This window comes from Vombatus ursinus, unplaced genomic scaffold (genome assembly GCF_900497805.2).
Source record: "Vombatus ursinus unplaced genomic scaffold, bare-nosed wombat genome assembly UNPS02015255.1, whole genome shotgun sequence".
Lineage (NCBI taxonomy): Eukaryota > Metazoa > Chordata > Mammalia > Diprotodontia > Vombatidae > Vombatus > Vombatus ursinus.
In genome coordinates this window covers 22513181-22526244 of record NW_020955033.1, presented here as the reverse complement: position 1 = coordinate 22526244, position 13064 = coordinate 22513181, and the positions used below count along the sequence as shown (strand labels likewise).

Below are 13064 nucleotides of genomic sequence, written 5' to 3'. Positions count from 1 at the left end.
AAATTATTAGACTGTATTTTTAAACACAAAGAACATACACAATGGATAGAAAGTAATCCAGGGGAGTAGAGCAAAGAGAACATAAACACATGCAATTATCCTGTATAAGGAATTTGTCCTACTAGACCAGGACTTCTCAACCTTGTTTGTGTCACGCACCCTTTGGCAGTCTGGTAAAGCCTATGGACCCTTCTCAGAAAAATATTTTTAAACACATAAAATAAAATACATAAGATTATAAAAATATGTAGGAATTGAAATATAATTATCAATTTTCATACTCTTGCCCTTTTTCCTATTCACTCTGCTATTATTCTAATTCAGATCCTTTTGCCTGAACTATTCTACTAGACATGTAAACAGTCTCCCTGCTTCTAGTATCTCATAAAGATGAGGAGTTAAGATATAATCTAGTCCAACCCCATCATTTTACAGATGGGAAACTGAGGTTCAGAGAGATAAAGTGCCTTTTTCATGGTCACACAAGAAATAAGCTACAAAGCAGAAACTCAATGTGTTATTCACACAGCTGCCAAATTAATCTTCCTAATACACAGGTCTGATCACATGACTCTATTGCTCAAATCATTCATTGACTCCCTATTTTTTCTGAAACACTCCAGTGGACTTCTGCAATTGTTACTAAGATGCTACAGTCTGCTTGCACCCACCACGAACATTTCCATTACCTTTAGGGTGATCCTCAATTTGAAACCGTAAGAGATTGTAATATTCCATGACTCACCGTCATATGACAACATTGGAAAGTGATGGTATTTAAAAGACAGTCCTTTGTTCTAAGGATGAGGTTAGGAGTCACTAAAAGAATTTTGCTTTTTCCCAAAGGCAATGTCAACCTACTTTTCTCTTATTACTGATATATTCTGGGCTCAAATCATCACCCATTTGCAGAATCTACCCCAGAGAGATTTATCTTTCCATAAAGATATTTCTAGATATCATTACCTATCTATATATACATATACAAATGAACAAGCTCAACTGATATATTTCCCGTCATCATCTGAACAATGGGCTTTCTTCATTCACTTGGTTTCTTCATTCACTAATACGACTAATTAGGCAAATCTCTTCTGAATAATCATGGCTCTCATCAAACAGGTTCTGCAGTGTTCCAAAGCTTGAATCATAAAGTACAATTTCATCTACAAACAGGAGCATCTGGAAGATTTCACCACCTAAAAGGGCATCCCGCTTTGACTTGGATTCTAAGCTGGATCTTCTCCCTGACAGTGACAAACACCCTTGGTGAACATAACTCTGCTTAATGTCTTACTTGGTGATGATAATAACAACAGGTAGCATTTATAAAGCACTTTAGGATATGAAACACTTTACAAATCTTATTTCATTTTATCTTCATAACAACCCTGAGAGCCCAGTAAATTATTATTATCTTCATTTTATAGATGAGGAAACTGAGGCAGTTTGAACAGGGAGTTTCCTGACTCCAGGTCCAATGTTCTATTCACTAAGCCAGCTAGCTGCTAATTGATCAGAGAGTTGTCAAAAAAGGTCATTTGTGTTATATTCTGCAAAGAATCTTTTATAATTGCGATATTCTCAGGGAAGATATCTTGTTTCAAAAAAGTTTCTAAGATAGCATTTTGCTTTATTAAATAAAATGCGGTTTCTTTTTGTTTTAAGTTAACAAATAAAAAACCTGGAAAGACTTGTACAAACTGATGCAAAGTGAAATGAGCAGAATCAGGAAAACACTGTACACAGTATCAGCAACACTGTGTGATGATCAACTATGAATGACTCAGCTCTTCTCAGCAACACAATGATCCAAGACAAGATCATGAAGGCAAACACTATCCATATCAGATAAAGAACTGATGGACTCAGAATGCAGATTGAAGCATATTTTTTTCACTTACTTTATTCTTTCTCATTTATTTCCTTTTGATCTGTTTCTTCTTCCACAACTGTGACGAATCTAGAAAAGTGTTTTACATGATAGCACATGTATAAACTTTCTGAAACTGCTTACCATTTTCAGAAGAGGAGAGGAGAGGGAAGGAGAAAAATTTGGAACTCAAAATCTTGTAAAAATGAATGCCAAAAAATTGTCTTAATATTTAATTGGGGGGAAATAAAATACTATTTAAATTTTAAAAGAAAAAAAACCAAAGTTAACAAATATCCTAATAAATAGTAAGTACAGTAGGCCTCTATTTCCTATAGAATAAAATACAGAACCCTTCATTAGTCTATAATTTAAGACCCCTCAGATCCAACCTACCTTTACAGGTTTATTTTACTCTACTTTTCTTCATGTATTTTATGTTACAGTCAAAATAGATAGAACTACTAACTATTCCTAATCCTGTTCTGTAGTCTCACTTCTATGCATTCCGAATAGGCCACTTTTCATGCCTGGAATATTGTTCCCTTCTCATCTGTGCCTTTTTACATCTTCTTACTTTAAGACACAACTGAGGTGCCACTTGCTTAATGAAACATTTTACTAATCTTCTCTCCTCAAATTTTCTTAAAGCCCTTTAGCTCCATCCTTTGTCTTTATCATATTCTACTTATTTGTATGAACTTCTGATCCTCCCAACCCCATAAGGGTTTAATATCCTTGAAAACAGAAATTAAATTGTTTTTGATCATTATATTCCCAGTGCCTCCCAGGCACTTAAACAGGCTGTACTGAATTAAGACAAAATAGAAACAAGAAAGAAAACATGAAAAGCTTTAAAGTAATAGAAGACATTTTTCTGGTCTCCTAACATGTGGTTAACAATGCAGCAGGCTACATGACAAGCAGCCTTCTTTTCTGTACATACATCTCTTTTTCTGTACATACATAACTTTTATGGTGCTTCTAATAAACATTTGTTATTGCTCACCTCTGAATCCTAGCTTTTCTGGCTTCCTTTAAGACGTAGTTCATAATAAAAAGAATTGCAAGGGAATGTGGCCCAGCTGTCCCAGATCTTAAAATGTATTTTAAAACTACTTGGTACTGGCTAAGAAATAGAGTGATGGATCAGCGGAACAGGTTAGGTATGCAAGACACAGTAGTCAATGACTATACTAATCTACTATTTGATAAACCCAAAGACCCCAGCTTCTGGGATAAGAACTCACTCTTTGACAAAAACTGCTGGGAAAAGTGGACAAGAGTATGGCAGAAACTAGACACAGACCAAAATCTCACATCCTACACCAAAATAAAGTCAAAATGGGTTCATGATTTAGATATAAAGGCTGATACTATAAGCAAACTTGGAGAGCAAGGAATAGTTTACCTGTCAGATTTATGGGCAATGGAAGAATTTATCACCAAACAGGAGATAGAGAACATTATGAAATGCAAAATGGATAATTTTGATCACACTAAATTGAAAAGTTTTTGCACAAACAAAGCCAATGCAACCAAGATTAGGAGGGAAGCAGAAAACCGGGAAAGAATTTTTACAATCAGTGTCTCCTCATTTCTAAAATATATAGAGAACTGAGTCAAATTTATAAGAATACAAGTCATTCCCCAATTGATAAATGGTCAAAGGATATGAACAGGCAATTCTCAGATGAAGAAATTAAAGCCATCTATAGTCATGTGAAAAAATGCTCTAAATCACTATTGATTAGAGAAATGCAAATCAAAACAACTCTGAGGTATCACATCACACCTATCAGATTGGCCAACATGACAAAACAGGTAAATGATAAATCCTGGAGAAGATATGGAAAAACTGGGACACTAATATATTCTTGGTGGTGTTGTGAACTGATCCAACCATTTTGGAGAGTGATTTGGAACTACGCTCAAAGGGTTATAAAAATGTGCATACCCTTTGACTCAGCAATAGCACTTCTAGGGCTGTATCCCAAAGAGATCATAAAAATGGGAAAAGGACCCACATGTACAAAAATATTTATAGCAGCTCTTTCTGTGGAGGCAAAGAATTGGAAATTGAGGGGATCCCCATCAACTGGGAAATGACTAAACAAGTTGTGGTACACGAAATGTAATGGAATACTATTGTGCCATAAAAAATGATGAGCAGGCAGACTTCAGAAAAACCTGGAAAGACTTGTATGGACTGATGCTGAGTGAAGTGAGCAGAACCAGGAGAATGCTGTGGAGCAGCCAGAATGTGGGATGACTAACTCTGATAGACTTAGCCCTTCGCAGCAATGCAAGGATCTAAGAAATCTCCAAAGGTTTCATGATGGAAAATGCTATCCACATCCAAAGAAAGAACTATGGAGTTTGAATGCAGATTGAAGCATACACTACTTGCTATTTTTTTCTTCTGTTTTCTTTTGTTTCCTCTTTAGTGTGGTTCCTCTTATTAGTCCTAATTCTTCCTTACAACATGACTAATGTGAAAATGTTTAATAGGAATGCATACATACAGCCTCTATCACATTGTGTGCCATCTTAGGGAAGGAGGTAGAGAGGCAAAGGGAGAAAAATTTAAAACTCAAAAGCTTATGGAATTGATTGTTGATAAATCAAAATAAATTAATAAAAAAAATTTTTTAAAGACTCAGTTCAAATCTCACCTTCTGCAGGAGGCCTTTCCCACCCTTTCCCAATCCCCTCGCTCCCAACTGCTAGCCTGTTGACTCTTCACTAGCTATACAGAAAGCTTATACTGAGAGAACCAAGAGTTAGTACTTATCGCTGGCCTAAAAACTGTATGATTCTTAGCAGTTTCCCTCCTTGTCCGTCACTCAGCTATTGTCGCTACAGATAAAGAAGCAGGGCTTATAGAAATAAGGATAATATTGTATTTTTACTTTGTTTCACAGGTCAGCATGGCCAAAGAATTCATCACTAAGTGGTCAGCCTCTTGGTGATGAGCCTCTTCACACTTGGCTAGGCTGGTCCTCAGAAATCATCTGCTGCCAGTACCACATACGAAGCCTTTTGAACATGGTAGAACTTGCCAGAAATTATACTCCGCTATCATAGCATTTGAGAAACCAGGGGTGCATGCATACGATAAAGTGACACTAGAGTAGTGATTTCTATGGATCGAATACTTTACAAACTAAAGAAATTCTGTATTGACACTATTTGTTGGTTTAATACTTCTTAAAGAGCACTTAACCAATTGAATAAAAACAAATGACTAACTGAAAGTGCAAAATTTACACTGAGATGGGAAGAAATAGAAGGTATAACTTGAGTTTCTTTAGCTGTAAAGCGAAAAAGGAAATAAAATTCTTACTTATAATAAAAAACTGATAAAGCAGTGTTTCATATGTTTCACAGTGTTCCCACAAGATGCTCAATAATTTAGACTGTTGCATGGTTTGCTATAAATACTAAGTTTGTAGTGTTAAAAAAAAACTATCTCTTCTTTAATTACTACGGAGATATTTGTAGAAATCATGAAATTCTGGTATTCAAAAATATTTAGAAGTTTTAAATTAGCTTCATACAGTAAAGTCATTAATTTAAAACTCAAGGAATAGAATAATGAAATATTAATTAACTAGCCTTAGATAATCTTAAATTATTATTACAGAATCATAAGGCATCTTGTGACCTGGTTAAATAAAAAAGGCAACTACTAATATTATTACTGACTAAAATCCATTTTTACTCTCCTATAATGGCATTTCAACAATATTTGTTATACCTATATCAAGTTGCTTACCATCTTAGAAAGGGCGAGGTAGAGAGAAAATCTGGAACTGAAAAAAAAATTGTCTTTACATGTAATTGGGAAAAAATAAAATAATACAAAAATAATAAAACAATATTTATTATAAACTATTAAGCATAAGTCTTTAAAATTAAAAGCCATAAACATACCTTCAACAAATCTTGCACTACTTGTCCATGTCCAAAATAGCACGCCAAATGAAGAGGAGTCCAGCCCAAATTAGATTTACTTCTCCCTAAAAATGTTATCAGAACACAAATTGTAGATAAATGAACACTTTCACATTCATGATAACTATAATAACAGTTGCTTTTATGTAACAAAGTTATCACCGTAATGTGATTTTTTTCAAATCCTCCTGCATTTACCCCAACACTTTAGCCACATTGCAATGAAATCTATTAAGTACACGTGATGCATTCTGGGTATGTGATCCTGGGTAACTCATCTTCACTGCTACAGGGAATTTCCTCTCAGGTAATTCTCTATACCAATGAAATTATAAGTCTGGTCAAAAAAAAAAACGGAAAGGAAAGGCAAAAAAAAAAAATCTATCTGTGATGGACAACATGAGGAATACTAGACCATGAATTAAGACGTCTGGCTTCTAGTAACTGACCTTCCACTAATCATCTGTGTAACCTTAAACAAGTTACTTAATTTCCATGGAACTCAATTTCTTTGCTTACAAAATGAGATGAATGGACTAAATGATCTAAGGTTGCTTCCATTTCTGAAATTTTATGATTCTAAGTCCTCAGGTATTCAGTTTATTTAGTGATTTGTGTATAGTATCAATGCATAAAAACCCTGTTTAAATACTTACAGCAGGTTAAACATTCCTAATACACTTTTACGTATTTTTCAAAATGTTGTATATTTGTTGCTCTGGGAGAATTTGTTTATTTGGTACAGAATGTTTCCCATAGTAACTGAAGAGCTATAGATGGCAAGTCCGGTGGCTAGAGTGGAATCACTTCAACACATTCCCAGATGAATAAGCCATGGTATGGAAAGAAGTACAAAGCTAAATCAGAATTATAGGAAGGAGAAAGGGGAAAAGTCCCCACAATGACAATTCAGTTCTTAATACTGGGCTGAGTAGGAATCAAAAAATGACAAGGTACGTTCCTCACTGGCAGGAGAAAAGGTTATTAAACAAAAACCGCAAGACACAAAGGCCTAAAAGACAGAGGCAGCAGAAGGCTCACAAACCCTTTCAGATATTGAATCTCAGTAATTCCGCTGCCCTTGAAAATAGCAAGCTTTCTAGATGGGAGGCTTATGTATACAACGTTCAAAGTATGTAAAAAGTAGATTCCATAAAGTTTTGAAAATGCATTTTTGGGGAAGGTAGAGCCAAGATGGTGCAGTAAAGATAGGGATTCACCTGGGCTCTCCCGAATTCCCCACAAAACATTAAAATAATTCCTCAAAATGAATCCTGGAGTGTCAGAACCAACAAACAGTTGGAGTAAAACAATTTTCCAGTCCAAGACAACTTAGAAGGTTGGCAGGAAAAGTCTGTCTCACTGGGGTGGGAATGGAGTACAGTCCAATGCAGGCTAAGTCCTGGCAAGCCAGCAGCAGCAGGCCTTGAGGGCAACTGAATCAGCTGCAGTGGTTTCCATAGTTCTCAGACCAAAGACTGTAAGGGGGTTGGACAACTGGTCAGAAAGAGATTAGAAAGGACCCTTTGCCCGCACTGGGTACAGGACTCTGTTGCATTACCCATACTAGATTCCAGATCACAGTCTCAGGACAAGGAAGCACGCTAGTTCACTAGAGCCACAGAGGAGAGGGGACTCCGGTAACATTTTCGGGGGGTTATTCACAGATCAAAGCACAGGCCAGGAGAACACTGATCTCCTTCGATCATATCACCTTAGACGATCTAGAAACTTAAAGAATCCCAGAACTCTCTCTGAAAACAGCAGCATGAAAAAGCTGAAGCTTGGGACAAAGACCTCTATACTCCAGTAGCAGAGCCCAACTTTAACATAAAATTAAAAATCAAAAAAATAGTCTGGGAAAATGGGCAAACAACAACAACATAGAAGAACCTGACCATAAAAAGTTATTAGGGTGACAGGGAACAACAAGATAAAAAGTCAGAAGACAACAATGTCAAAAACAGCTACAAGCAAAGTCTCGAAAGTAAAGTGTAAACTGGACACAAACCCAACAAGAATTTCTAGAAGAGCCCAAAAAGTATTTTTAAAATCAGAAAAGTAGAGAAAAAAAATTGGAAAAGAAATGAGAATAATGCAAGCAAATCATGAAAAAAGAAACAACAGCTTGGTAAAAGAGGCACAAAAAAATCCTGAAGAAAATATAACACTTTAAAAAACAAAGTAGGTCAAATGACAAAAGCAGCACAAAAATCAATGGAAAAGAAGAAGTCTTTTAAAAAGCAGAATTGGCCAAATGGAAAATGAGGTACAAAAGTTCACTGAAGAAAATAATTTCTTAAAAATTAGAATAGGGCACATGGAAGCTAATGATTCCATAAGACATCAAGAAACAATAAAAAAAATTAAGAGTGAAAAATAGGAGAAAATGTGAAATATCTCACTGGAAAAACAACTGACCTGGAAAACAGATCCAGAAGAGATAATTTAAGAATCACTGGACTTACCTGAAAGCCATGATCTAAAAAAAAAAAAAAAAAGAGCCTAAACAAAACTGTCCTGATATCCTAGAACCAGAGGTTAAACTGGAAAATGAAAGAATCCACCAATCACCTCCTGAAAGAGATCCCAAAATGAAAACTCCCAGGAATATTACAGCCAAATTCCAAAGCTCCCAGGTCAAGGAGAAAACATTGCAAGTAACTGGAAAGAAACAATTCAAATAACACAGTCAGGATAACAGAAGATTTAACAACTTCTACATTAAAGATGAGAAGGTTTAGAATGCGATATTCTGGAGGGGTAAAGGGGCTATGATTACAACTAAGAATCACCTACTTAGAAAAACTGAGTAAAATCCTTCAGGGGAAAAAATGGATATTTAATGAAACAGGACTTTCAAGCATTCTTGATGAAAAGACTTAATAGAAAATCTGACTTTGAAATACAAGACAAAAACAAGACTCAAAATAAGGTAAACAGGAAAGAGAAATCATAAGGGAGTCAATAAGTTTAAACTGTTTACATTCCTGCATGAAAAAATGATATTTATATCTCCTAAGAACTTTATCGTTATTAGAGCAGTTAGAAGGAGTACATATATAGACAGAGGCCATGTGTATGAGGTTACTATGATGGGATGATTATCCAAAAAAATAAAATTAAGGGGTTAAAAAAAAAGGAATGCACTGGGAAGAGAGGGAAGGGAGATATAGAATGAAGTAAATTATCTCACATAAAAGAGGCAGGAAGGGTTTTTTACAGGGGAGGGGATGGGAGGGTAAGAGTGGTAGATAACACTTGAACCTAACTCTCAGCAGCACTGGCTCAAAGAAGAAATAACATACACACTCAGTTGGGTATAAAAATTTATTCCACCCTACAGGGAAGCAGATGAAAAGGGAATAAGTAAAGGACAGGGGATGGGAAGGCTGATAGAAGGAAAGACGGATTCAGGGAGGCAGTGATCAGAAGCAAAGCACTTTGAGGAGGGATAGGGTGGAACGAAAGAGAGAAGGACAAATGGTAAAAACAGGATGGAGGGAAATACACAGTATTCATAACTGGAAAAAATTTTATAGCAAGTTTCTCTGATAAAGGCCTCATTTCTCAATTATCTAGAAAACTGAGCCAAATGTATAATAATACAAGCCATTCCCCAATTGATAAAAGATCAAAGAATAAGAACAGGCAATTTCCAAATGAAGAAATCAAAGCTATCTACAATCACATGAAAAAATGCTCTAAATCACTATTGAATAGAGAAATGCAAATTAAAACTCTGAGATACCACTTTAACCCTATCAGATTAGCTAATATGACAGAAAAGGAAAATGACAAATGTTGGAGGGGATTTAGGAAAAGTGGGACACTAAATGAACTGTTATTAGAGTTGTGAACTAATTCAACCATTCAGAATAACAATTTGGAACTATGCCCAAAGGGCTATAAAATCATGCATACACTTTGACCCAGCAATACCACTACTAGGTATGTATCTTAAAGAGATATGGGGCGGAAATGAAGAGGACCTATATGTACAAAAATATTTACAGCAGCTCTTCAGTTGGGGGCAAATATTGGAAATTTAGGGGATGCCCATCAATTGAGAAATGGCTGACAGTTGTGGTATATGATTATATTGGAATATTATGAAGTTATAAAAATTGACAAGCAGGATGGTTTCAGAAAAACCTAGAAAGACTTACATGAACTGACACAAAGTGAAGCAAATAAAACTAGGAGAATAGTGTACACATTAACAGCAATACTGTACAATGATCAATTGTGAATAACTTAGCTATTATCAGCCATACAATAATCCAAGACAATTCCAAAGGACTTAATGATGAAAAATGCTATCCATCTCCAGAGAAAGAACGGATTGAGTCTGAGTACAGATCAAAGGATACTTTTTTAAGCTTTATTTTTCTTGGGTTTTTTTAGTCTGTGTTTTCTTTCACAACATGACTAATATGGAAATATGTTTTGCATGAATGCACTTGTATAACCCATATCAAATTACTTGCATTTTCAATGAAGTGGGAAGACAGTGAGGGGAGAGAATTTGGAACTCAAAATTTTTAAAAACAAATGTCAAAAGTTATTTTTACAATTAAGTGAAAAAAATATTTTTAACAAAAGAAAATGTATGTCCATTTTTTAACAGATGAGCGTCCTTATTTATAAGGGAAGGCAAATCAGGATTATAATGTTGCTACAAACTATTCATCATTTAAAAGAGATTAATATTATTATGCCTACATAAACGTGGCTAGCAATGGAATGCTACCGTGAAAAATAAGAATCTAATCAAACTTACCTTTGCAATTAATATTGGCGACCACTTCCTTTCGCTCCATGGCTTCTAAGAGATTTCTAACTTCCTCAGCGTTGCCATTTCTGGCATTATGGAGAAGTTGGTGTTCTGCTTCTGTACTCATTTCTAAATAAAATAAAGAATATTCCCATTGCAAGAACAATGCATGTTGATACTACAAGAATATTAAAAAATACCTTTTTCCACAAAGAGCTAAACACGTTTGAATATGTTATCCAAATCATCCCCTACGAAATTACAAAGAAAAATAATCTTAATTTTGTAGATAGGAAAACAGACAGCTGATTAAATGAAAGTTGAGAAGTATATTTAAGTCTCTGTACTTTGGTTTATTTTTTATATCATCACTTCTTATCAGTTTCTATCCAGCCCTTTGAGTAATGAATTCTCCAACAACAGGAAATAAAATGTACACATCTAACCCTGTGTTCAGGATTTGGTATTTTTTCAAGTATATTTTGATTTCATCACTGTGGTTACTCCAGGACAATACTCCTACATGCTTAAAATTTTTGAGAAGTTAAAATATACGGTTATTAGGTTTGCAGGAATATGGTGACATAAGCAGAAGGTAAAGAAATAGTTCCCACTAGACCCTACAAAACATCCAAAGAAACCAAAATCTTTTAAAATAAGAAAAACAAAGCTCAGTTTAAAGCAACTGACAACTAGAGAAAAATTCTGAGTAAATTTAAAAATTCTGTCGCGTAAAAAGGTATGGAAAGAACTACAGGAAAATACATGACAAAGCAGCATAAAGAATAACTTGAGGAAAGCCCAGCAACAACTAAAGTGGACAATCAGTATGTTAGAGAAAAGAAAAATATCAAAACTTGACTTAAAAAGAATATCCAGAAGAAAAAAAAGGCAAAATTTACAAAAACGGCCATATACTTAGATCCTAGAATCCATTTTATAACAAATTATAGCTTTTTTTTTCAAAGACGGATGGTATACCAACAATCATTCAAAGAATTTAACAATAAAAAGCCAAATAGCATAGAACTGGTCAAAGAAACTGCTGAATTTGAAGCTCAGAGGAGCTGGATTTGAATTTTATCTTTACTTACTAACTGCATAACTTTGGACAAGTTGAATTCTAAACCTCAATAGCTGCTCTGTAAAATTAGGGGACTGAACTAGGTGACCTCTGAAGTATCTTCTAGTTCTAAATTATGATTTAATGAATTGGGGGAAAAAAGATCCTTCCAAATGAGATAAGAAACAATTTTTCCTACCAAGAAACTAACATAGCTCTCACTACAGATGACCACATTGCATATAAAGACAGCTTCAACAACAAAACTGAGATAAATAAGCTCAGCAAGATAGCAAGATAAAAGAGTCACACAAAAAAAAGTAAGCCACATTCTTATGCACTATCAATAAAGGCCAAGAGGAATTTATTTTGTTAAATATCATTTACAATAATGACAAAAAAAATCACAAGTATATGGGTATTAACTTACCAAACCACCTACTTCTTGAAAATAATTAACAAAACAATTTTGAAATAAATCAAAGAAGAAAAATTGGGAGGACATCCTTTGTATATGGATAGGATGAAAGAAGGAAATAATAATGAAGTGTCAAAATTCTGTAAATCAATTTATAGGTATAACGTAAAACCAAGGAAATACTAATGGTCTATTTTTAAAAAACTGAATAAAGTAACAAAATTTATAAAGAGAATAAACAGACGAGAATGTCTACTAGTGGAAAGACTTGTGCACTCATTTAAAACAAAATCAGAAATTATCATAGCAATCTCATGGTAGACAAAAAGTGAGAAATGGATTAATGGAACTAAGATCCAAAAAAACAGAACCAAAATGTACATTAAAAGATAGTACTTGATTAACCCATGGACAATTAAACATGAGAGAAAGAAATCATTTAGGGCAAGAACTATCTTGATTTCGCATTTTTATCATCAGTCTTAGTCCAGTGTCTCTCATACGTGGTCCCTTCTCTCCTCTGATACTGCCACCACCCTAAAACAAATTCTCTTCACCTGACATCCGGACTATTGCAATATCCTGCTTTTTGGCCTGTCTGCCACAAGGATCTCTACTCCAATCCATCTTCCACTCAGCTATCAGTGACATTCCTTAAGTGCTGGTCTAACTTCCCATCCCAATAAAATCCAGTGGCTTCCTATCACCTCTTGATCAAATATAAAATTATCTAGCATTCACAAAGCCCTTCATAACCTACTGTTCTCAAACCTTTTCAGTCTTCTTATACCTTATACCTTATCACATACTCTGTGAAGCAGTGATGCTGGCCTCTTTTCTATTCCTCAAAAACAAGACACTTTATCTCCTGACTGGTTATTTTCACTGGTTGATCCCCATACCTGGAAGGCTCTCCCTTCTTATCTCTGCCTCCTGGCTTCCTTCAAGTCCCAGTTAAAAACTCACCTTCTAAAGT

At 34.9% G+C, this 13064-nt stretch overlaps 1 protein-coding gene across 2 annotated transcripts in view; it reads right to left on the bottom strand.

Annotated features, from left to right (window-relative positions):
* The window catches only part of LOC114031829 (oxysterol-binding protein-related protein 1), a 305142-nt gene that overhangs the window by 273039 nt on the left and 19039 nt on the right, over positions 1-13064 (bottom strand). For both annotated transcript variants that reach the window (XM_027846969.1, XM_027846970.1), the window contains exons 2-3: positions 10614-10736; positions 5810-5895 (exon numbers count right to left, since the gene is read on the bottom strand). In XM_027846969.1, the coding sequence (XP_027702770.1) occupies positions 5810-5895; positions 10614-10734 (207 nt within the window). In that variant the 5' untranslated portion in view covers positions 10735-10736. The remainder of the gene's footprint in view (positions 1-5809; positions 5896-10613; positions 10737-13064) is intronic.